This window comes from Gossypium hirsutum, chromosome A13 (genome assembly GCF_007990345.1).
Source record: "Gossypium hirsutum isolate 1008001.06 chromosome A13, Gossypium_hirsutum_v2.1, whole genome shotgun sequence".
In the NCBI taxonomy this organism is placed as follows: domain Eukaryota; kingdom Viridiplantae; phylum Streptophyta; class Magnoliopsida; order Malvales; family Malvaceae; genus Gossypium; species Gossypium hirsutum.
In genome coordinates, this window is record NC_053436.1 from 111,310,990 (window position 1) to 111,335,044 (window position 24,055).

General features: G+C 31.0%; 2 protein-coding genes and 1 pseudogene across 7 annotated transcripts; 2 read left to right on the top strand and 1 right to left on the bottom strand.

Annotated features, from left to right (window-relative positions):
* The first annotated feature begins 10,603 nt into the window (after positions 1-10,603).
* On the top strand, positions 10,604-12,600 carry LOC121212697 (proline-rich extensin-like protein EPR1). Its single transcript, XM_041085974.1, has one exon. The coding sequence runs from the start codon at positions 10,655-10,657 to the stop codon at positions 12,419-12,421; it is 1,767 nt and encodes a 588-aa protein (XP_040941908.1). The 5' UTR covers positions 10,604-10,654; the 3' UTR covers positions 12,422-12,600.
* Positions 12,601-15,698: 3,098 nt separating this feature from the next.
* Positions 15,699-20,614, top strand: LOC107929404 (OVARIAN TUMOR DOMAIN-containing deubiquitinating enzyme 12). Of its 6 annotated transcripts, XR_005907931.1 has the most exons (13): positions 15,854-16,041; positions 16,313-16,666; positions 16,764-16,936; positions 17,026-17,099; positions 17,203-17,257; positions 17,556-17,630; positions 17,755-17,828; positions 17,910-17,958; positions 18,216-18,300; positions 18,761-18,817; positions 19,176-19,274; positions 19,414-19,528; positions 19,932-20,614. XR_005907931.1 is itself a non-coding variant. In XM_016861054.2 (12 exons), exons 2-11 carry the CDS (start codon positions 16,363-16,365, stop codon positions 19,503-19,505), a joined length of 1,038 nt encoding a protein of 345 aa, XP_016716543.1. In that variant the 5' UTR covers positions 15,854-16,041; positions 16,313-16,362; the 3' UTR covers positions 19,506-19,528; positions 19,932-20,064. The 6 variants fall into 6 exon arrangements, 5 of the variants coding, with proteins under 5 accessions (XP_016716465.1, XP_040941909.1, XP_016716543.1 ...); XM_016861054.2 differs by lacking the exon at positions 19,176-19,274 and having other exon boundaries at positions 19,932-20,064; XM_016860976.2 differs by lacking the exons at positions 15,854-16,041; positions 19,176-19,274; positions 19,932-20,614 and adding an exon at positions 15,699-15,810 and having other exon boundaries at positions 19,414-19,648.
* Positions 20,615-23,033: 2,419 nt separating this feature from the next.
* Positions 23,034-23,906, bottom strand: LOC107948586 (cyclin-D-binding Myb-like transcription factor 1; annotated as a pseudogene).
* Positions 23,907-24,055: the final 149 nt, after the last annotated feature.

A 24,055-nucleotide genomic window follows, 5' to 3' on the forward strand; every position in this document is an offset into this window, starting at 1 on the left:
CGAAGTACAATAATGACACTCAGTGTCTCATCGACTTGAGGTCGAAGTATCCCTGAATACTTCCAATCCTATGGCATGCCAACTATATCCGACTTAACCCGGCTAGTTAATAGGGTATTTAATTCACTTTCTCTGTTTCAATCAATATTCAGATCAATTCCTCTTAAATCACAATTTCACTTTCATTTCAAAAATCCACTTTCAAAATCAAATACACTTTCCATTCACCAATCAAAATACAATTCAATACTAACACATATTTCTCATTTAATTCAAATTCACTTTAAATCCCAAATTCTCTTTCAATTCAACAATTCAATCATAATCCAATACTAAAATTTATTTAACAGCCATTTCAATTATCATTCAATTTCATAACAACACTTACCTCATCATTTACTTACATAATTTAATTTAACATTTAATGAATAAATAAATAATTTAATTATAGTAATACAAACCCAGATTTGTTCGATTACTCCTCGACAACTTTTTCCTTTCTTTTCGGTACCGATTCCTCGGGTTCTTTGCTAGCTACGAAAATAATAATAATTTTCACTATTAATTACAGCATCAAATTATAATAAATAATTGAATTTTATTCAATTCCTACTTGTTTTCAATTTAATCCTAACTAAGTTTACTTACTTTTCTAACTTAATTCATACTTCTTTTCTACTTAATTTCTTGCCATATGAAACTAAACTATTCAATATTCATAATAAAACCCTAATTTAAAATTTCTTTCAATTTAATCCTTCTATGACAAAACTTATAGCTTCTTTTACAATTTAATCCTTTTATCAATTCTAACTTGAAATTCATTCAATTAAATCCCTAATTCACTATTTTGTTCAACATGAACTATATTAAAAAACCTTAAAACTTCCAAAACCTCAACTTAATTTCATCAAAACTTTATTCCAAAGTTTCTAAAACATCAAATTTAAGAAAAAAGAGCTTAATTGACTTACCAAATTAAACTTCAAGGTTTAAAACCTAATTTCTCCTTTTCTTTTCTTTTCTTTCTTTCTTTCCTTTCCCACTTTCGAATGGCTTTCTCCGTTTCTTTCTATGTTTTATTTCCTTTCTTTCCTTTATTTGTTTCGTTTTCTTATTTACTTGATAATTATAACTTAATATATATATTAACTACTTAATTTATAAATATTTGTTTAATAGCAAATATATATATATTGTTGACACCATTTTTGGATGAAAACGGGGTCGACTTGGATTTAAAAAAAAAAATGAAAACGGGAGTCGCCACCAATCCTTTTTTGACGAGGTGTGATCGGGTCACCTCAAAAAGTGGTTGTTTTTAATAAATGATTTAATTTTATAAAAACAACGATTTTGGTCTACGAAATTCAGAAAAATGAGTTCGGGAGCCGGTTACGCACGAGGAAGGATTAGCACCCTCGATACGCCCAAAATTGGTACCTAGTTGATTAATTAGTGTTTTAGTGTCGAAAATTGAAAATTTGAAGAGTTTTAAAAAATGCGATCCTTACAAGAAAATCTGACATCGTGAATTGAAACATAAGATTCTCTTGTTCCGAGGGAATATCACATCCAGCACATTAGGACACGATACTCTAAACCATCGAAACCAAGATCACCTTATAGTTTAATGAAACCATATTTTGAAGCTTTAAGAGGATATTTGGCTATTTAGTCAAACGAGAAATCGAAACCCAGCACGTTAGGGCACGTTTTCTCGAATTCCCAAACGCGAAATATTGCCTTATTTAGAAAAATTTTCCTTTTTGGTGTTTAGTGTCAATGCTTGACAAAACAATAACGAATGCGACAAGGTGAGCAAAGTAAAATGAGTAACAACAATGCAATAGGCAAAATGAAATGACGAGGCAATTACATAAACAAAGCATACAAATAAATAAATAGAACTAACATTTTAGAAAAAGCACAAGTGTTCATGGATAAATAAGCAAACACCAAATAACAATGATGACAATAAATACAATTATGTAAAATGTATATATATGCATGTATAATTTAAAACCATAAAATAAGAAATATATATATAAATTACAGAATATGAAAACATAGATAAGTATGTACACATATATGAAATCGGTAAATATTATAAAAAATGTAAATGTGTATTTATATATTTACAAATCGTGATAATATAAAATATATGTATGTGAATTATAAAATATGTGAAATGTATAAAAAGCATTTTTAAGAGTATAAAATATATAATTATGTATATGATGTAAAATATGCATAAATATATGTAAGTGTATAAAAATTATGAAGTGTGAAAAAATATGTTTAAGTAGGTATAAGTACGTATATCTACATATATATGTAAAAAATATAATATTAAAAAAAGGGGGTATATATATATGCGTAATATATATAAATACATATATAATATAATGTTAAAATATTCACATAATATACATAATAATAATGTTGAAAACATCTATTAATAATAAATATATACTTATATGTATTAAAGATATATTCATAAATATAAAAACATATACTAATAATCACAATAGTAAAGATACAAAATGTATACGTAACATAATGCGAAAATATATAAATGTTGTGATATCTAAAACATATACATAAAAATGAAAGAAATGTATGACGAATAATGCAAAGATATTTGTATGAGATAATGGGAAATATACGAATAGCACGATATTTACAAGTGTATGCTTAATATGATTATTTAAAAAAAATGATATAAATAAATGAATACATGAAAATAATACCATATACACAAAAATACCTATATATATATGTAATGAAATATGTGAACAAATATTAATAATAATGAATATATAATATATGTATATAATAATAGAAACGAAACAAAATATATATATAGTTAAATATAATACAATAATAATAAAACAACAATGATAATAATATTATATATATAACAATTAATATTTAAAATTGAATTAAACAGCAAAAATATTATGAAATTTAAGGTAAAAAAAAACAGATGAAAAAAGGGATGAGATTGGATTAAAAACCAAATCTCTGGGGCGAATTTTGAAAGAAATTAAAGGAGAATGGATTTATCAGAACGCGCGTTAAACTATGGGGGATCAAATAAGTAATTTATCCAAACACTTGAAACGACACCGTTGGAAGGGGGACTAAATCGCAAAGTGTAACGGATTTCGGGGTCAATTTATAAACAACGAATAACTTAATTGCGAAATATAAAAATGCGGAAGGGCCAATTGCGCAAATAGCCCTTCCGCTCAAAAACACGCGGATCCTGCCCTGGTGCGGGTTGGGTCGACCCGCCCCACGTCCGAAACGACGTCGTTTTTTCATTAAACAGGGGGGGACCAAAACGGTGCGTTTTGGTCCCCTATAAAAGCTAATTTTTTTTTGAAAAATTCATTTGAGACCAGGTGAGGGAAAAAAAAAAGAAAGAAAGAGGGAGAGGGAGGGCACGGAGCGATTTCCGGCCAAGGGGGGTCACCGGACGGCCACCGGAGGCTCGCCGGCGCCGGCGCCGGCCACCGCACGCGGTGGCCGGAAAGGTAAAATTTTTTATTTTTTTTTGTTATCACTTTTTTATAAACCTATGCTATGTAAAATATATAATAGATGAGTTTTTGAACAAAAAAAAACCTTAGATCTGACTGCCTTTTCTGTTTTTGGTCTTTCTTGCTTCAATCTGCTTTTATTCTTGTATTCTTAAGTAGTACTACAATTGAAAAATGAAAGGAAAAAAAATCCCCCCGTTCCCATGACAGATTTCGGCTTTTAAAGCCAATACATTTGTTTTGTTCCTTTTGTTTATTATTCTCCCCATCATTCGCATGCTTTCTTTGCTGTTGTTTCTGTCTCTGTTGCAGGTGGTGGGCACGGTGGAGCAAGTGGGAGTGTCAGACGCGTGGGGCGTGGTGGACGAGGAGGTGGAGCGGCACACATGCGGCGCTCATGGGCAGTTGGGGCTAGGGTTTGCTGTTGCTGAAAGTTTGTTATGGGCTATTAGGTTTGGGCTTGATTTTGGGTTTGGGCATTTTGGGGTTAATTTTTGTTGTAATGGACTAGAAGTGTTTTACTAGTCTAGTTTGTTTGGGTTGGTTTGCTGGTATGGGCCCGGGCAAAATGGGCTCGTACATATATTACAATTGTACATTATCTCCACCCTACATTTGTCTTGATCTAATTTATTTCATAATATAATAATTTAATATTAATAAATAATAACTATCTATTTACTTAAATAAAAAGTAATTAAATAAAATAATAATATAATATCAATTAAATAATAATAAATATAATAAGTATCTATTTAATGCACAAATACATATGTTACAGATGTACATTTATACATTGTTACATTTGTATATCGTCATCACTATCCACTTGTCATGAATTTAATTTATTTATCATATAAATTTTTTTTAATATAATTAATAATCATAAAATATCTTTATACTTAAATTATGAGTAAATTATGTATTTAAATTACAATTGTACAAATATAATTTTTACACATATATATTTTTATTACCATACATTTGTATTTATTTAATTTGTTTGATAATATATAATATAATTATAATATAATCAATTAATAATAATATATAATATATATACCTAAGAAAAATCTGATTTTTCAATTTAATTGCCGCCTCAATTATATCAAATGGCATATGTATCATCTTGGTCCCTCTTTCTTTTTATTAATCAATAATTCAAATTTTACCCCTTATTCAATTTAGTCCTTTTTCCTAATTACTCTTAATTAAGCTAAATTCACCTAATTAAAACCTAATTAGACACACTACTAGACTCATAGATATTTCTAATAATCATTTACAGGTTCAGTTTACTGAGGCGGAGGCCCTATAATGTACTTTTTTTTATGTCCGTGAATTTTGGGTCATTACACCCTATTTCGATAAGGCAATTAAAGATATAGTACTACAGGCTTTTCTTTTGAGATCGACCAAATGTAGTTGCAGGTGAGTGTTGGTGAGAGTTTTTGTGGTAATTATGTAGAGAACTTTGTATCCCTTTTGAGAAGACTCTGTGAGAGTTAAGGTTTTGTTTTCGGGGTTTGGGTTAGTACGTTTAGTACATTTAATTTTATTTTCTCCATATTGTACTCTCTACTCATTTAGTGAAAAGTCGAAGCTTCCTCTACCCTTTAATTTTATTCTTTTTGAAGGAGTTTTTTACGTAAAATTTGTGTGTTTGATCTTTTCAATTTCTTCGTTTATATGAGTCGATCCCTAACAATAATTGATTGAACATGTCTTATCATCATTATTATTGAAATAAAATCATTAAAACATTAGGTGGAGAAAACTGTAGTTGAAACTAATTATTTAAAGCCATTAATTTCTCAAGCACTTGGGTTATATAAAATATCTGAAACTTTTTAGTTATGAATTTATATCTTTCCGCTTTATAAAAATTGAGAAATTAATTTTTGTTAAAATTATTTTGAATTAACAAATATTGATAATAATAAAAATTTCAATTTTGATTCTTACTGATACTTTGGATGATTATATATTATAACACGATTTCAATTGGAATCACATTATTTATACGAGACATTTTAATGTTTGTATGATCATATATATTTTAGTTTTCTCTTGGGTCGAATCGAGATTCCCAAAATATTAAGGGTAAATTATTAAAATAGTCACTTTTGTTTGTCTCATGTTACATTTTAGTCACTTACGTTATCGTGTTGCAACATTTTAGCCACTGAACGTTAATTGTCGTCAACGATGTAACTGTAAGCTGATGTGGCATGTTAAATCATCATTTTAAACAAAAATTTTAGGTTAAATTATATAATTGGTCCTTTTTTTTGTTTTGAGCAATTTATTTTTTCTTTTATGTTCTTTGAACTTTTCTTTTTTTCTTTTTTTTTTCATTCTCTTCTCATTCTCCCTCTGTTTTCCTCCCTTTTCCATTTCTTTTAACATAGTTTTTCTATGTTTTCCGATCCATTTATTAAAACTAGTCTCTATACTTTATTTTTTGAACAATTTAAATTGAGAAGATCAATCAAACAGAGGGAGAAGCAAAAGAGAATGGAAACTAAATAAGAAAAAAAAGAAACACTAAAAGAACATAAAAGAGAAAAATTAAATTGCTCAAAACGAAAAAAATATGGGGACCAATTGTATAATTTAACATAAAATTTTTGTTTGAAATGATGATTTAACATACCACATCAGCTTACCGTTAATGGCTCAATGACTAAAATGTTACAACACGTTAACATAAATGAATAAAACGTAACATTTCACACATAAGTGACTAAAATGTAATAGAAGGTAAATAAAAATGACTATTTTGAGAGTTTATCCAAATATTAATATTTTGAAGATTTTAGCCGGGCGAATCATAGGGGGCAAGTAAAGTTGTTGGATAAAATGTTGAATTGTGTTCTTAATCCCTTTAGAAAATTACTATTTCGATTTAGCCACTTTTGATATAAAATTTATGGATTTAGTCCTCCAACAATTTATATTTTTATCTCGACTTCCATAAAAAAAATCTATAGCTTCAATCTTATATTGGTTATCACTAAATGTTAGTTAATTTTATTAAGTTTATAAAACAATGAAATACACAAACAATTGAAAGGCATTCTTATTTTATTAAGTTTATGGTTTTGATTACTTTCCTATGTTAATTTTTTTAAATTTTGTTTGTACTTATTCAGTTAAATTAAAAGAATATATTCGCTTAAACAAATATATTCATAACATAAAATTGAGTTGTACCTTTTGAGCTTGAATGGGTAGTCGAATCTTGAATGTTTAAGTTCGAGCTCGACCTATTTTTTAAGTTTGTAATATATTATATTATGTTATTATTAGATGATATATAATTGATAACACATAAAAAATAAATCTATAGCAATATATAATACTATAACGTAAACATTAAAAAGATGTCAAGTTATTTGTATTTAAAATTTTAATAAATGAAAAATATAAATTTGTTAAATATTAAATTAAAATCATATAAATAAATTTAAAAAAAAAATAATTTGAGTAGACTTAAAATGGGTTCAGGTTAACCATTTAAAAATATGGTCAGGTTTGGATAAAATTTTGGACTCATATTTCAAGTTGAATGACACTTGAGCAAGAATAAAATATGTAAATGATTTATATTTTAAAAGTTATTTTATACAAGAATAATAGTATATTTTAATTTTAGAATATATATATATTTAAAATTAAATATAGTTATATGTTATTTTACTGATATCGTTTAAATAATCTAAAAAAATTATTGACGAGTAATAATTTTCCTATACATTTTAATGTACCAAACAATTGACTAAATTACATAGTATATATTATAAAGGGATAAATCTCAAAACTATACATAAACTTAGGTTTAATGTGCAATTTTATCCATGAACTTTGATTTTGTGCAGTTTTATAAATGAAATTTTGATTAGATTCAATTCTCGTAAAATTATTAACACAATTATTGATATAGTATCATTTTAAGTTATATATTGCATACACAAATAATTATATTTTTCTAATATAAAATAATTTGATGTATTTATTTCTTAAAATGTGTATAATTGAATCAAAATTAAAGTTTCATATATATTTTTGAACCACAATCAAAGTTTATGTATCAAATTGTACATTGAATCAAATTTTATGTATAATTTTGAGATTTGTCTCAAAATTATTTATACTAAATTTAACTAAAGTACATAATATTTATTATTCATTAATGATAACAAAAAATTATTTATTATTAATTAATGATAACAAAAAAAGTATTTATTATTAATTACAAAGCGTATGAAATATTAGAGTAATTAGATAAAATTGCATAGAATGTTTATTTTTCTTATCAATTTATCGGTAATTATATTGTTGAATACTTTCTTGGACTAACATGTTATATAAGATTATTTTGATTTTAGGTTTTGTTACTTATTTAGAAAAAAATATTCAAGTAATATTGATGATTTTATGATAATTAATATTTTTTAGAATTTAAAATTATGTAGTTGTGTAATTATTATTTATATTACTAAATATGACATATGGAATTACAATATACTTACACTCTATCTGTCAAACACGTTTGGGGATTCTCGTGTAATTATGACCCTAGTAATTACACTTTTATCTAATTACTCTATAGTGTCCAAACTCACCCAAGGGTAACAGCAGGGACTAGCAGGGGCCCCGGCCCCCCAAAATGATGAAAATTTCCCTTTAAAATTTATAAAATTTTAAATTAGTACATGATCGAATTACACTTTGGCTAGGGAGTTGGGAATGGAAAATTTCTCATTTAGGCTTTTTATAATTTATAAAATTTTAAATTAGTAATGGTAAGTTTACACTATTAAAATGATGAAATTGAATTTTTACTATCGTAAAAATATACAATTTAATTTCGGCCCTCCAAAAAAAAAATCTGACTTCGCCCCTAACTTTGGCCCCCAAAAAATGATAAAATTTTGATTTAATTCTTTAAAAATTATAAAAATATAAACTTACACGACTTAATTCTACCAAAAAAAAATCTAACTTTGCCCTAAAGCACCCCTAATGCATGTTGGGCAAAATGTAGTTTGAAACATATGTAATTGGGACAATTTGGTACTTTTATTTTTAATTTCAATTTGTTGGGAAATTTTAATTTTTGCCATTTTATATCGTGATATGAGCTACTAGTAGATTTATAAACCTCTAATTACATGCATAGAAGTTGATTATAATTTATGTTAAGCTCTTAAACACCCTAAAATGTAATTTAATTAATGGTTGTTAATATCCACCCAACTCAAAACCTAGCTATGCATAGCTCACTACAAAACCCTCTAATTTAAAGCTTAACTAAAATTTAAGAGTCTTTAAGCCCAACTCATTTTAATAAGTTTGATTACCAAGCTCCAAGCGACAAATCGGCGATCGATACGGTGGATCAGTATCCATTGACGAGTAGAAGAACATACCTTAGATCCAAGTCAATCTAACGAACAGTGCCAGAGATCGAAGAAGAAGGCTATTTAGATTTTGGTTTGTAGATTTGTGACATTTAAACATGTTTTATGAAAAAACTAAATTGAAGAAAAGAAGGGGAATGAGAACTTTTGATTGGTGAAGACAGTGCAAACAAAGAATGCCATACAATAGTGATTTTAACAGCCTAATGACTTAAATGAAAACTTTCGAATAGTTTAATAACAATTTTGCAACTTTTTTAAGTTTAATGATCAAAATGTAAATTTACTAATAGTACTAATTTAGCGACCTTGGGTGTAGTTTATATATATAATAGGTTAAATACACAAATTAGGGCACAAACAAAGATAAGGGAAGAGGTAGAGCTAAGAAATTTGGGTTGTGGGGTTAAATTTTGAAAAATTAAAACTTTTATAAAATTCATATAATCTAATGTATAATATTAATCATTGATGGACCAATGCATACTATGGTTGAACGTAAGACTATTACAAAGCTATAAAAATTATTTACAAAGTTGTAATTGTTAGGTTGATAATGTCCTTTATGCAAGTATGTCCTTCCTATATTTTCTCTATCATTTGGATGACAATATGTAATCATAGTTCTTAATCCCAAATTGGTTTTAAGATTTTCAAGGCTAAACTCCATTTTTCGAGTTGAATTCTCGATAATAACACTAGCAACAACAATTCATAAATAAAAATGTTAAACTTCTAATCCGCATTCACAAATTTAAGATTATATAGACAATTAATCCTAATTTCTTTAAGAGTTTATATTAATTAACCAGAAAAAACTATTAACCATCAAAATATTAAAATCTCATAAAAAAATTTTATCTTTTTTGAGGAGAAGAATTCCTAGGTTGTAGAGACAAAGATGTTATAAATTGGGAGAAAAATAATAATTATATTATATTTAATATTTTTACCTTTAAACAAGAAAAGGAAAATTTTTATACAAGTCTCTATTTTCTAACCATTTAGTTTTTCCATCTGGTCCACAGTGCCACATGGCTCTTTTCTAGTGGTCCATGTGTTAATATGTGTTTAGACCAGAGTACTAAAAGGTTGGACGGAATAAAAATATAAGTATTAAATTAAATAAATTGAAAAATATAAATACGCATTGACAATTTTATTAAAGTACATGGCTAAATTTTGCATTGAATAGGTATTTTTCACTAATATTACGAAACTCATTAAAAAGATATAAATATTTATAAAGTTATATAAATAATTTGCACATCAAATAACTTTTTTCACCCACTATTTTGGTGAGTAATAATCTAATAATGCATAAGTTGAATGATAGAAATGGAAATTAAGAAGATAAAATATAACCATAAAATTTAAGTAAAAATAATAAAATGAAATTAAGGGCATTAATAGATAAACATAAAAAGTTGACTAAATTGATGTGTTTGATTTGTAATTAATAATTGCATTATTAATATTGTCATTCAATTATATCAAAAAGCTTTATTATAACAGTAACCTATATCTATACATTAATGATAAATTATATATTAAAGAAAAAAAGAAGAAGTGGTAAATGATGTGAATGTTATGTATAAATAGTAGCATAAGTTTTAGTTTCTAATGCATTCCATTCTAAATCTAAACACCTTTCATATTGCTTAGAGTTTGCATTTCTCTATGGCCAAGGCATTGGTGTTTAGTTTTTTTATTGTTTTATTAACATTTACAATTATATCTTCTTCATTACCTACTAATGCTCTCTTGAGTTGTTTTCAACGATGTCAAAGACGAGAAGATTGCATTACCCAACTCGTTTGTTTAAATGGCATCTGTCTTGATAGTCCTTTAAGTATCACCAAAACTTGTTTAGTAATAAGGAGTCCTCCACCACCACCACCACGTCCAAAAACACCTCCGCCAATTTCACATCCACCTTTGAGGGCACCTCCACCACCGCCACCACCACCACCACCACGTCTAAACACACCTCCGCCAGTTTCACTTCCACCTTTGAGGACGCCTCCACTACCATCACCATCACCACCACCACCACGTCCAAACATACCTCCGCCAGTCTCACTTCCACCTTTGAGGGCGCCTCCACCACCATCACCACCACCACCACGTCCAAACACACCTCCGCCAATCTCACTTCCACCTTTGAGGACGCCTCCACCACCATCACCACGTCCAAACACACCTCCACCAGTCTCACTTCCACCTTTGAGAGCGCCTCCACCACCACCACCACGTTCAAACACACCTCCGCCAGTCTCACTTCCACCTTTGAGGGCACCTTCACCACCTCCAATTCCCCCACCTTCAATGAACCAACCTTTACCTCCACCTCTGTCACCTCCAATAAACCAACCATCACTTCCACCTTTCTCACCTCCAACGAACCAACCTTCACCTCCACCTCTGTCACCTCCAGTGAACCAACCGTCTCCTTCACCTAATTCAATAACACCTCCACCTTTCTCACCTCCAATGAACCAACCTTCACCTCTACCTCTGCCACCTTCGATAAACCAACCGTCACCTCCACCTTTCTCACCTCCAATGAACCAACCTTCACCTCCACCCCTGCCACCACCAATGAACCAACCTTCACCTCCTCCTTTCTCACCACCAATGAACGAACCATCACCTCCACCCCTATCACCTCCAATGAACCAACCTACACCTCCACCTTTCTCACCTCCAATGAACCAACCTTCACCTCCACCTTTCTCACCACCAATGAACGAACCATCACCTCCACCCCTGTCACCTCCAATGAACCAACCTTCATCTCCACCATTCTCACCACCAATGAATGAACCATCACCTCCAATGAACCAACCTTCACCTCCACCTTTTTCACCACCAATGAACGAACCATCACATCCACCCCTGTCACCTCCAATGAACCAACCTTCACCTCCACCTTACTCACCACCAATGAACGAACCATCACCTCAACCTTTCTCACCTCCAATGGACCAACCTTTACCTCCACATTTCTCACCTCCAATGGACCAACCTTCACCTCCATCTTTCTCACCACCAAAGAACGAACCATCACCTCCACCCTTGTCACCTCCAATGAACCAACCTTCACCTTCAGCTCTATCACCAAGGAGGACACCACCCCCACCGCCTCCGCCTTCAGCTCCATCACCAAGGAGGACACCACCCCACCGCCTCCACCTTCAGCTCCATCACCAAGAAGGACACCACCACCACCACCACCGCCTCCACCTTCAGCTCCATCACCAAGGAGGACACCACCACCGCCACCACCACCACCTTCAACTCCATCACCAAGAAGGACACCACCACCACCACCACCTCCACCTTCAGCTCCATCACCAAGGAGGACACCACCACCACCGCCTCCACCTTCAGCTCCATCACCAAGGAGGACACAACCACCTCCACCACCAAGGACACATTAACTAAGGTTCATTAAAAGAAAAGTTGTTATGTATTCAAGATCGTTAGTAAAAATCCATAAATATGTCAAAAATGGCTAAAAATCTATTTTGACTAAAAATAAGGATATTCTCAGTAATCAAGTTAAGTTGGCAACAATCTATTATGTAACCCTCTACCAAATAATAATAAATACATTTTATGAATGCAAGTTTGATATAATTCATTAATTCTTGAATTTAAAATAGAGAAGTATACCTCCTATCACAATGTTAATCTTCTACGATATGTTGAATAATGCATTCAATTTCAATAGTTTCTACCTTTTATAATGGGATAAATCTCAAAATTATACATGAACTTTGATTTAATGTGCAATTGCATATATGAGTTTTAATTTAGTGTAATTATACACGTGAAACTCTAATTGTGATTCAAATATATACTTAAAACTTTAATTTTGATTTAATTATATAGATTTAAAGAAATAAATACATCAATTTATTTTTATATTGGATAAATATAATTATTTATGTATGCATTATATAAACATAAAATGATGTTATATCAATAATTGTATTAATAATTTATAAGAATTGGATTAAATCAAAATTTCATGTATAAAATTATACAAAATCAAAGTTCATGTATATAATTACACGTTAAACCATAATTCATGTATAACTTTGAGATTTATCCACTGTCATAATGTTATATTATGACTTAATTCTTGCAATGAACTATAAGGTAGTTTAATCAAATTTTTAATAAATAAGTTTTCACATATAGAAAAAATAATGGCTTTCCTTAATTCATTTTGTTAGGCTTATATATTCATCTATTTTGGGTTGTGCTAACAATTACAGTAACTTATAATGTCGAATTTAACTTTAAAGGTTTATATTTGTTGTCAATTTGATTTTTATTCTATTTTTAATTAATTTTAACTTTCCTTTTTAAAAAAGTTACCTATCAACCTTTAAAAGATAGTTGAATTGTTGTTTATTTAACGAAAATATTGACTAAAACTTTAAATTTTTAAAGTCTGCATAGAAATCCGCATGTACTCAATATTATTTTTAAAAAAAAATTATGAAATTTTTATATATATTTTTAACTCTGAATTCTTCTTAAGTTTTTTGAATACTGTTATAATTTTTAAATTAAATTAATTTTTGCCATGACATATGAGATGAGATAATTAGTGTCGTGTGAGTAATAAGTACACACGTGGACAGAAGACGAAGAGGTACTTTTGAAAACTGTGGCTCAGTCTCTTCCTATTTTCTGCATGAGTGTTTTTCTTTTGCCTTTTAACATTTATGATGAGCTGCAGAAAATGATGAACTCCTTCTGGTGAGGTTCTGGCACCGACGGTCAACGTGGAGTTCGGTGAGCGACATGGGACAAGTTGTGTCCCTAAGAAGTATGGGGGTTTAGGGTTCCATAATCTAAGGTGTTTCAATTTGGCTATGCTTGGTAAACAAGTTGTGAGGTTGATCTTGCGACCAGATAGCTTGGTGAGCCGCATTTTCAAAGCTACATATTATCATGACACTAGCTTCTTTGAGGCACCTAATGGTACTAATCCGTCATATGTTTGGAAAAGCTTGCTCGCTGCCTGCTCTTTATTTGCTAGAGGGGCTCGTTGGTGTCTTGGGATGGTGCTTCCATTGGGGTATTTAACGATCCCTGGTTGTGTGATGACAATTGTTTTTACGCCTCCTCTGCTCCTTTGTCAGGGATGGAAGAGATGAAAGTACGGAATTTTTCGGTTCAGTTATTGACTAGCTATGGTCATGTATTCGAATGTAGAGTCTTGCTTTGTTGAGGGACCATGGTTGACACTTTGGGGCTGTCAAGTGCCGCCTAAGGTTAAGGACTTCATTTGGCGATGTTTGCGGCGCTTTGTTTCTACTAAAGTTAGATTGGTTGGAAAAGGGATGATGTTGACTATCACTTACACACGTTGTTCATCAGCAGAGGATTTGGAGCATGTTTTGTTGGGGTACGAGTATGCGCAGGCTGTTTGGTCGCTGGCCAGGGATCAACTTACGGGGCTTACTGTTGCAGATTTTGTTGGAAAATTGCTTGATTTGCCTAGTGGGCGGCAATAGTATAGGGGCCTCATGTTGCTTTGGTCCCCTTGGTTCCATCGCAATCTTCTTTACTAGCAGTAGGTGCAGGCTCAAGCGGACTGTATTGTTTGTTGCTTTTGCTCATGATTTTTTACGGGCTTGGGTGGATGCCGAAACTGTTTTTGCTGCTGTTGGGACACGGCATCATGGGGTGTGGGGTGGTTCTGTTACGACTTGATCGGCCCCTCCTTTGGGGTGGCTCAAGTGTAATGTAGATGTGATACAATTGGTTGGAGGAGGGAAGATAGGGCACGCATAAATTTACAAATGCCTTGTATAGTTTTTAAACAAGCTTTCATCCTTTGTTTAGGGATATTACACTTCTATTATTGCAAGAAATTTAGTGAGTTTGAGGGCAAATTAAGTTTTCAGAAAAATAATAATGATGAAAAAAAATTTAAGAGCAAATACCTTATGGTTTTTGAACAAACTTTCTCCTTTTAAGACCAAAATGGGCAGTATCCATCACTTGATGCACATGACGAGGATGAAGATGTTGAGTCCAGTAGTATTTGTCTAGTTATTGATGTTAACTCTTACTGTTTTTTTTATCTTAGTTCTTATTCTAATTTTTCTTTCTTTTTAGATATGGATTACATGATATGAAATCAGTAAAGTGTAATCAAATTCAAAGGAGTAAGGACTTGTATTTTCTTCATACAACATTCATAATGTCATCCAAATGGTTTAAAAGTTATTAAGATGAATGAATGCATTTCGAAATCTTTATACTATAATTTAATACATTATATAATGATTTAACAAAAATATTGATTTATCGATATTTATAATACTTTACAAAAATTTATAAGATTTTATCAATATTTTCAAAATTTCTAAACTCCATGCCAAGTCTTAACAATTATCAAAATTTCTATCGTTTTACCCATATATTTAACAGTTTATTAAAATTTCTAAGGATTTATCAAAATATTTAACGAATTATCAATATTTATGAGACTTTACCAAATTTTTTTAAGATTTTACCAATATTTTCAAATTTTCTAAACCCTATACTAAATCTAAACAATTACCAAAAGTTCAAAAATATCTAATGATTTACCAACATTTATAAGAATTTACCAAAATTTCTAATATTTTATCAATATTTTCAAAATTTATAAATCATATATAACGATTTAATAATCTACCCATTTTTTATGGTTTTCCCAATATATCTAAGTTGACCAAAATTCATAAAATTAAACATCTTAAGTGGGAGCGTAGAGCATAGTAGAAGTGCCGAAAATTCTGTCCATTAACTCACGGAAGAAAAGCGTAGGCTATAAACCTCGTGACTACCATCTTTTCCCTCTGTTTTTTATTTTATTTTATCTATTTTTAATTAAACATTTTCTTTTAAAATAAAAATAGCTTCCCACACTACACTGCACTATTCTCATTTTTGTTTTTGCGTCAATTTCTTTTTCTTTTCTCTATATTTATTACTGTTAATTTCATGGATAATTATCTTACTTAATTTTCCTCTATTCTTATTCAGCTTGTCTGGTAAGTTTGAAAGTCAGTCCTTTTTTTTCTTTTCTTCTTTTTGTTATTGTTTAATGTTGTATAATGCCATTGTTTGATCTGACATTTTAGTTTTTATGATCTCAATTTTCTTTTCTGTTTATTCATTCTTTATTTTGATGCCATTGCAATTTTATTTGATTTTTTGGGCGTAAAATCTTTGCTAATCTACTTCACCTTTTAGCTGCAAATCCAGTAACGAATCTGGGTTTTGCATTTTGTTGTTAAACAATCTATAATTGTTCATTTTCAGGAGGAAGCACATTTTGGGGGTTTTGGAGATTTATCTTATATTTACAGATAATGATTACATATGAACAAGAACATGATTTTGTTAATTGGGGATTGCAACTATTCAATAGTGATCCTTATGCTAATTGTGGATATGATGGTGTGGTAACTCAAGAAGATGAGGAGCATTACCCTGTAAATTATTTCGAGGATCATTACGGTGCCGGTGAATGTTGCAATGTTGAAAATGATGAGGCTATTGCTCATACTCTTCAATTGCAAGAACTGTCACAACTTGCAATTAGTGAATCTTCGAACAAAGTGTCTGGTTATCCACAAGATTGTGTTGATCAGTCCATTGGAGACTTTAGTTCTGGTATAACCGAAATTCTGATATTCAAGTTTAATGTTCGATATTGCTTGTATGTTTTCTAATGTGTTGCATTGTTGTGTTTATATTTTGTGATTTGTAGGACAGAATTGTGGTCAGGAAGTGCAAGACGAGACAGGTCCTTCGAGTTCGTGTTCTAGCCCTGAAGAAAAATTGGTATCGGAGGTGGACTGGTTATATTCATTGGAGCTAGCTAATGAGTATGCACTTGACGGTGAAGTGGGGAAAAGGCTGAATCAGATGGTTCCTGTTCCTGTAAGTGACTATAAGCTTTGGATCACTGATTATGACAATTCAAAAAAGGCTATAGTTTATGATTTTCGATTTCTTCTTGTTGTGTATAGCATGTTCCGAGAATCAATGGTGAAATACCCTCGGTTGATGAAGCAACTTTAGATCATCAAAGGCTACTAGAAAGGTTCTATGGTTCTATTGTTCTGCTTATATGGTTCTATTGTTTTCATTTTCCTCTTTGGTTGACTTATTTTTCGAATATATTGGAAATTCTTCTTCTATAACAGATTACAGGTCTATAATTTGGTGGAGCTTAAAGTTGAAGGAGATGGTAATTGTCAGGTTAGTTCTTATAGTTGAAAGTACGAAGCTAAAAGGGTTAATGCGATTACATTTTGGAAGTTTAATGTGTAGACAGAATAATGCATGTTAGGAAAGTACTAGTAAGAGATGGTAAAGTAAATACTTTATGATTTCTTCTTTTACATCTGACTTTTCCCCTCGTATAATGTAGTTTATTATAAATACACTTGCATGATATCTTACGTGGCTTTAGGCTCATGGAAGCTCATTAATTGTTAGTGCACTGCTTAATACAAATTACACATCTAATGTCTCATTCATTTCATGATGTTTCCAGTTCCGTGCTCTATCTGATCAATTTTATCGATCTCCTGAGCATCATGAATTTTTGAGACAGCAAATTGTAAATCAGGTTGGCCTTACAGGCTTTTTAATTTTGTTGAGCTTGTGTTATAGTCTTTCATTGAAACCATTGTGCATTGCTTTTGAATTTCAATGTTTAATGTTTCTTGTCTTGCAATATCATGCACAATCAGCTTAAGTCATATCCAGATATATATGAGGGTTACGTTCTCATGGCATATGGTGACTATCTGGAGAAGATGTCCAAGTATTTTTCTATTCCTTCACTTGAACATTATTTCTTTTGATTTCTGTTAACCTTATTTCTTCATTTTGCGGATGCTTATAGGAGTGGTGAATGGGGTGATCATGTAACTTTGCAAGCTGCCGCAGATTTGGTATGCTCCAGCTATGTGTATTTCATTTTGGTTTAAATTGTTTAATTGCCTGACCTGCATATCGAAATCATCCAGCTAGTTTGTCCTTCTAAGCAGTATGAATTTATAGATTTGAAAGACTAATCGATGCCAATATCTCCGTTCTCTGCTTTGAAGTATACACTTGTTGTTTTAGTCGGAAAAACTAGAATTGGCTATCTTAAAAATATATGATGCAAATATTGGGTGTCTAATACTTTGCTAGTGACGTGTTGCAGTATGGTGTTAAAATATTTGTCATAACGTCTTTCAAGGACACTTGCTACATTGAGATTCTCCCGAATGTCAAAAAGTCGAAACGAGGTACAATTACTCTCACTTCTGCTTCAATTAGTTTCATTTATAGAATCTATGAATAAATTCTTTTTGGCGGATTTAAATCAACATCTTGAACGCCATTTTAAACCTTCCTTCTAGCATTTTGTCGTGTGGGTTTAAATATGTTGCTCGGATTCTTTATTTTTCTTGAAGTATCCGTGTCCCACATATAGATATGGGGTTGTGACCTTCAAGTATACTCCTAACACGTGGAAAACTTACAAAAATCTGATCATATCCGTGTTGAATACATACTTTTATCTAACACTCATACCCGTGTCCAAGTAGCATTGGGTTTGAACCTTTAGGTTATGTTATTCACTTGAATTTTTTATCTGTCATTTCCGCCTTGTCGTTCTCAAGAGAAGAAAGACAAGAGTTCAATCATTACAACTCTCGGTGGACATTTTGCATTGAATTACTCGGCTTAATTTGTCGTGTGCAGTTATATTTTTGAGCTTTTGGGCAGAGGTGCATTACAACTCAATCTATCCATTTGGAGGTAAATATCCGTCCTTGGCAGTTGCTTCTTTTGTATAACTTTTTCCGGACTGGTGGCGGGTTTGAGTTGGCCAGTTACTGTCTCGGGAACTTTTTCACTCATTATGTCTTAAATGCATCGCTAGTCGACAACTTGATAAAAGACATGGAAATATATTCCATATTGCTCAAATATGGCGTCATAATTCACATGCTTTGAACTCTTTCTTGCCAAAGAGATTCGATGTAGTCGTCTTGCTAATGGTGAAACACAGTTTCTTTTGCAACACAGATGAACTGACATAGGTTGTCAATGTCATTACATTGAGATAATTTATCAGACAGTTTATCCTTAAGTTTTGGGTTTGAGAGGATTTTAGGTGCATAGCTTGATTTGTTGACTTGCTGCATAAGTGGCACTGTTCCGATGGGGATACTAGTGAACGCAAGCAAGGTCTTTGGAACGGAACGAACATTTCGTAAGTAACAAAATGCACATGTCACAAGCCGAGAATGGGCATGTATGCAGAAATTGAGAAACAGTCATCAAACATATCCTTTTTTATATCTCTATTCATGTTGTTGCAAATTGATAAATAATGTCGCCTTCGTTCTCAGATGTGCCGGGATTTGGGATGACGAAGAAGAAGAAGAAAAAAGGGCGAATGTTTCAGAACAAGCATTTCGAGTCCCCTGATGAATATCAATGAATATCTCAGAAAAAACGTTTGGAGTGCGTATTTTCTACCATATTTGATTCAATGTTTGATTTTTAAGAGCAAAGACATTATCATCTTGATTTGTAAATTTCTTGAATCCCAAATCTTGAAATAATAAAGACATATTTTCTCAATGCAAGCTAGTCCGTTGGTTGTGCCGATGATGTTTCCGGTCACTGTAGCGATGAATTAAATAATAATAAAAAAAGTAGTGAATTTGAACACATATTCCCACATTCTGTTAAAAAAAAACCCATTAACATGCACATTCAAAGCCCCATTACATATAAAACTTAAGATTACAGCATATCTAATGTATTTATCTAATACAACAAGCAAGTCCTTTTTTTCTTTTTCTCTTACAATTTCCTAACTAAAAATACACTCAAAATTTCCCTTCTTTATCATGATTTGCAGCTGCTGCCACCGATTGAAACATAGCCATCTCATGAGCAGAAAATTCCAAATCAAAATCAAACTCCAAAGGTGGTAAACTTGGTTCACCCCTTGAAACATCCCCACTGTTCTTCAACAACATACGATCAGGTTCCTGAAGAAAGGTCAAACAAGGCGTATAATCCGAGGTAGCCAAAGGGGAATCTGAACCAGTTGAGAAAGGAACCAAACCAGTGTTGGTGCTGTTGTTGTTGGTTGGACCAGGTGTTGTTGATGTTTCACTTACACCAGTACCAGTAGCAGCGATAATCGATGGTTCAGCTTGACGCAACAGCCATGCAATGGTCTCACCATCAGTCTTCAACCCAAGTTCTCTTGTGAGCTGAAAAATCCTAGCCGCGCAAACAGTTGGTAACCTGATCCGTCTGTCCCTACCATCAACCTTTGCATGGCGGTCTTTGGTGGCTGTCTTCTTGTTTTTTGAAGTACTTGCCTTGTTTGCAGAACCAGTCCTCGGTTTCTTCTTTGAAGGGTTGGTTGATAAAGCCATCTCTAACCCCATGTTCTTCGATGACGCCATTGATTCTCACACTAACACACACTCGTACACTTATGAACATGTATGTATATATAGGCAGATATGTATGCTTTTGATGAAAAGTGAGAAACAAGATGACTTTGAAAAAAAATTTCAACTGACAAAACATGGAACTTGTCTGGTTCTTTTACAAATGTAAACCAAAAACCATAAGTTCCTTCTTCGTAACGTGCCAATGGTGATGTAAGGGTAGCAACAAGAAAACCAATATATGATTAACAGATATATATACATATTTAAGGATATTTAATGTAGTGTACTGTCTTAGGAAGGTTTTTTTTTTATATATACATATAATAATTATTTACTTACTGTAAATGGATTTTGGGGAATGTATAAAATGACTATTATTTTGAGTAATTTTTTTACCAGAGTTTGGCTTGGTTTTGCATGAAGATGACGTCATCTGCTGAGCACCAATATTATTGAGACAAATATGAAAATATGTTGTTTAGTTGTGAAATTAAATATGGATAATTATAAAAAAAATTGGATTTAATTGGTTTAGATATAAATGTCATGTAGTAATTATTACAAAAACCTGTCATTTGTTTGTTTTGTTTTTCATGAGAGAATATCTTGTTAAAGTAATAATGTCTTATTTACAGTGATGAAAGGTAAGTTTTTATTAATCATCCTATGAATTAAATAATTAAGGATAAAATATAGAGTTAATTTTTTTAGAAACGCAGTCGGTTTCATCGAAAATAATTTTACACAAAACACGTTAAATTTAGAGAGTTAAATTTTTATGTATAATTTATTTTTATATACAAATTAACTTAAATCAAACTTAATATTATTATGAAATTTTAATTTTAAATTTAAAAATACTTAAAATATTAAAATATTAATAGTTTTCAATATTATTAAACATAAATATTTACTTATTTATATCTAATCATATAATTTATCATTTTAATAAATTATTTAATATTATAATTTTATTTTAATAATAAAAATTTAAAAATAATAATTTCAAATTTTATTATTCAATTAATATTTCTTAAATGAAATGAACAATATATATTGTAAACGATACAACAATGCATACTATTCTTAAGGATAAGAACCATATTTCTTGTTCGGTGACGAATGAACCAATTTTTGATGATACAAAATTAATTTAAAGCTCTAGAAAAGCTAATATACTGTTACACTATGTTCAATGTGATAACGGAACATGTTAATCTTCCATAGTACAAAATTAATTCAAGGCTCTAGAAGAACTAATACATTGTTATCTGAAAAAGCAAAGCGATAATTAATACACTATGTTCTAGTCAATCTCAAATAAATTATTTTGTTTTAAAAGGATATACATTATTACAAATATTATATTAAAACTGTGGATGAGGAGACGATTAATTTGGGTAAGAATTTGAGACATTATGTGATATTGTCGTAAGGTGGAGCAAATACAGGCTATACTCTTTTTCCCTTAACTGATTTCTGGTAAGGTTTTTAATAATACAGCATGTTATGCGTATTATAGATATGTGTACTCTTTTTTCCTTCACTAAATTTTCTTTTCCCACAGGGTTTTTATCTTAGTAACAAGGCACATTATATATGAATGGACATTCAAGAAGGAGTGTTATGAATATTTTATTATTAAGTGAATGTTCATTAATATTAAGATAAGTTTATGTACTTTAGGACTTTAATAATCATTAAAAGTAAAGTTTTATATCATGTATATTTTTTATGTCTATAAATATAGATTTGGAGAAATATTGTAAATATTGATCAAATTTTGCTATTAGTCTCTACACTTTTCAAACTTGAAACTTTAGTCCCAACTTAAACAGTAGCACCTAAATCCAATTGGTTAATTCTACTATTAGTTATATCCTATGCGTAAAATTAAAAATTTAGTCCATTTTCTTCAATCAAATTATTATTAGTCCTTACACTTTTTAATTTTTAAAATTTTAGACTTGATGCAAACTAATACCTCTTAAATTTCAATTTTGACACATATTAACAGATGTTAATTTGTTAATTGACTTTCTTTGAGTATTATGTGAAAATAACAAAATGTCATTACACAACTGATAATATATTTGTCACATCATATTTTAAAAATATCATAATTTAATGAATTTATCATTTAATTAAAATTAAAATTTTTAATTTTTAAAATTTAAATTTAAATTAAAAATTATTAAATTAAAATATAATGACTAAATTCACAATTTTACACAGAATTTAAATGTTGTGTATATATATATAATTACAATTAGAAGGTGGGTTTGTTTGTTTTCTTTTTTCACGAGAAAAGATTGTTAAGTAATAATGTCTTTATTTAATGTGATGGTGAGTTTTTGTAAATGATCCTATGGATTAAACACACACGTAAGTACCCAGTTATCATCTAGAAGGAAAATAACTTTAAATTTTTTGGAATTTTATTAATTTTTTTAATATTTTTATAACTTTTTTAATTTTTCGGTAATTATATGACATAATTTTAAAGAGAATTCAACTTTATAAATTTATTGGACAACAAAACAATTCAACAACTAAGTTAAAAAATTCAATGTTAATATTATAAAGATAGCAGCAACAGCTATGGCAGATTTGCTATCATAGGCCTCAACCACGTCTTTGTTTGGACCAAAATATTGAAACATTTGGCTCCACCGTTTTCGACATAAATCTCCAGGCCTGTGTTCGAGAAGATTGTCCCAGTCGACATCTTCTATGCAACAAGCAGCCAAGCTAGAAAGAGGATCGACATCCACCCATACACCTTCACAGGAGATGAAGTTTCTCTGCAACATCTTGCCACTAATTGCAGTCCAACAGATATTGTCTCGTAACATACCGTGCTTGGGTTTCTTTTCTTCAGTCACTTCCTTAGATAAATCCATGTTCACTAAGTCGAATAAGCTTTGGTACTTATCTTGAGACCATCGACCTATATTCACATTGGTCTTTTACCTGATGCCTATGCTTGCCAAGTGAATCACCCAACAATCTCCAATTCTGTCCGTGTTTTTCGACTAACTTCTTCACCATCTCTAACTCTTCAGGAGTCCATGGATGTTTCTAACCCCTTCCGAAAAGAACATGAGCTCGATGGTATACGCTCCCAACTAGCCTCCAAGGAATGCTGCTTGAATTTCCTTCCAACACTTTCTCACTTCTTGGTGAGCTCCACAGTTCAGAACCGTTTTTAGACCTTCATCACCTAAATTATGAGACTAAACGTATTAGGCAACAGCATTCATAACAATCTCATCTTCTTCTTTTGAGTAACGCTTACCATACACGAGGCCTTCTTTGCGATCCTTCTTTGCCTCATCTGTAACACCAGTAGAAGGAAAAACCTTAACCTGATCAACGAAACTCACTTTCTTATGTTTCTCTTTAGGTGTAGCAGCATATGACATTAGGACCCTTTATTTTTTCCTTTTATGTATATGACATTAGGACCCACGAAATACACGTAAAACCTTCAAAATGAACAGCATCCGGCACTCACCCCAAGTTGGAGTAACTTTTAGGATAGATAAAGAGGGGTTCAAGCACATCGAATCAA

What these genes read in the sequence shown, in the direction of transcription:
- LOC107929404 (XM_016860976.2), top strand. Translation starts at nt 16,363, where the DNA reads ATGATTACATATGAACAAGAACATGATTTTGTTAATTGGGGATTGCAA. An exon ending in AAGGAGATGGTAATTGTCAG is followed by an intron (nt 17,258 to 17,555) that starts GTTAGTTCTTAT and finishes TGATGTTTCCAG; the next exon opens with TTCCGTGCTCTATCTGATCA. An exon ending in GACAGCAAATTGTAAATCAG is followed by an intron (nt 17,631 to 17,754) that starts GTTGGCCTTACA and finishes ATGCACAATCAG; the next exon opens with CTTAAGTCATATCCAGATAT.
- LOC121212697 (XM_041085974.1), top strand. Translation starts at nt 10,655, where the DNA reads ATGGCCAAGGCATTGGTGTTTAGTTTTTTTATTGTTTTATTAACATTT.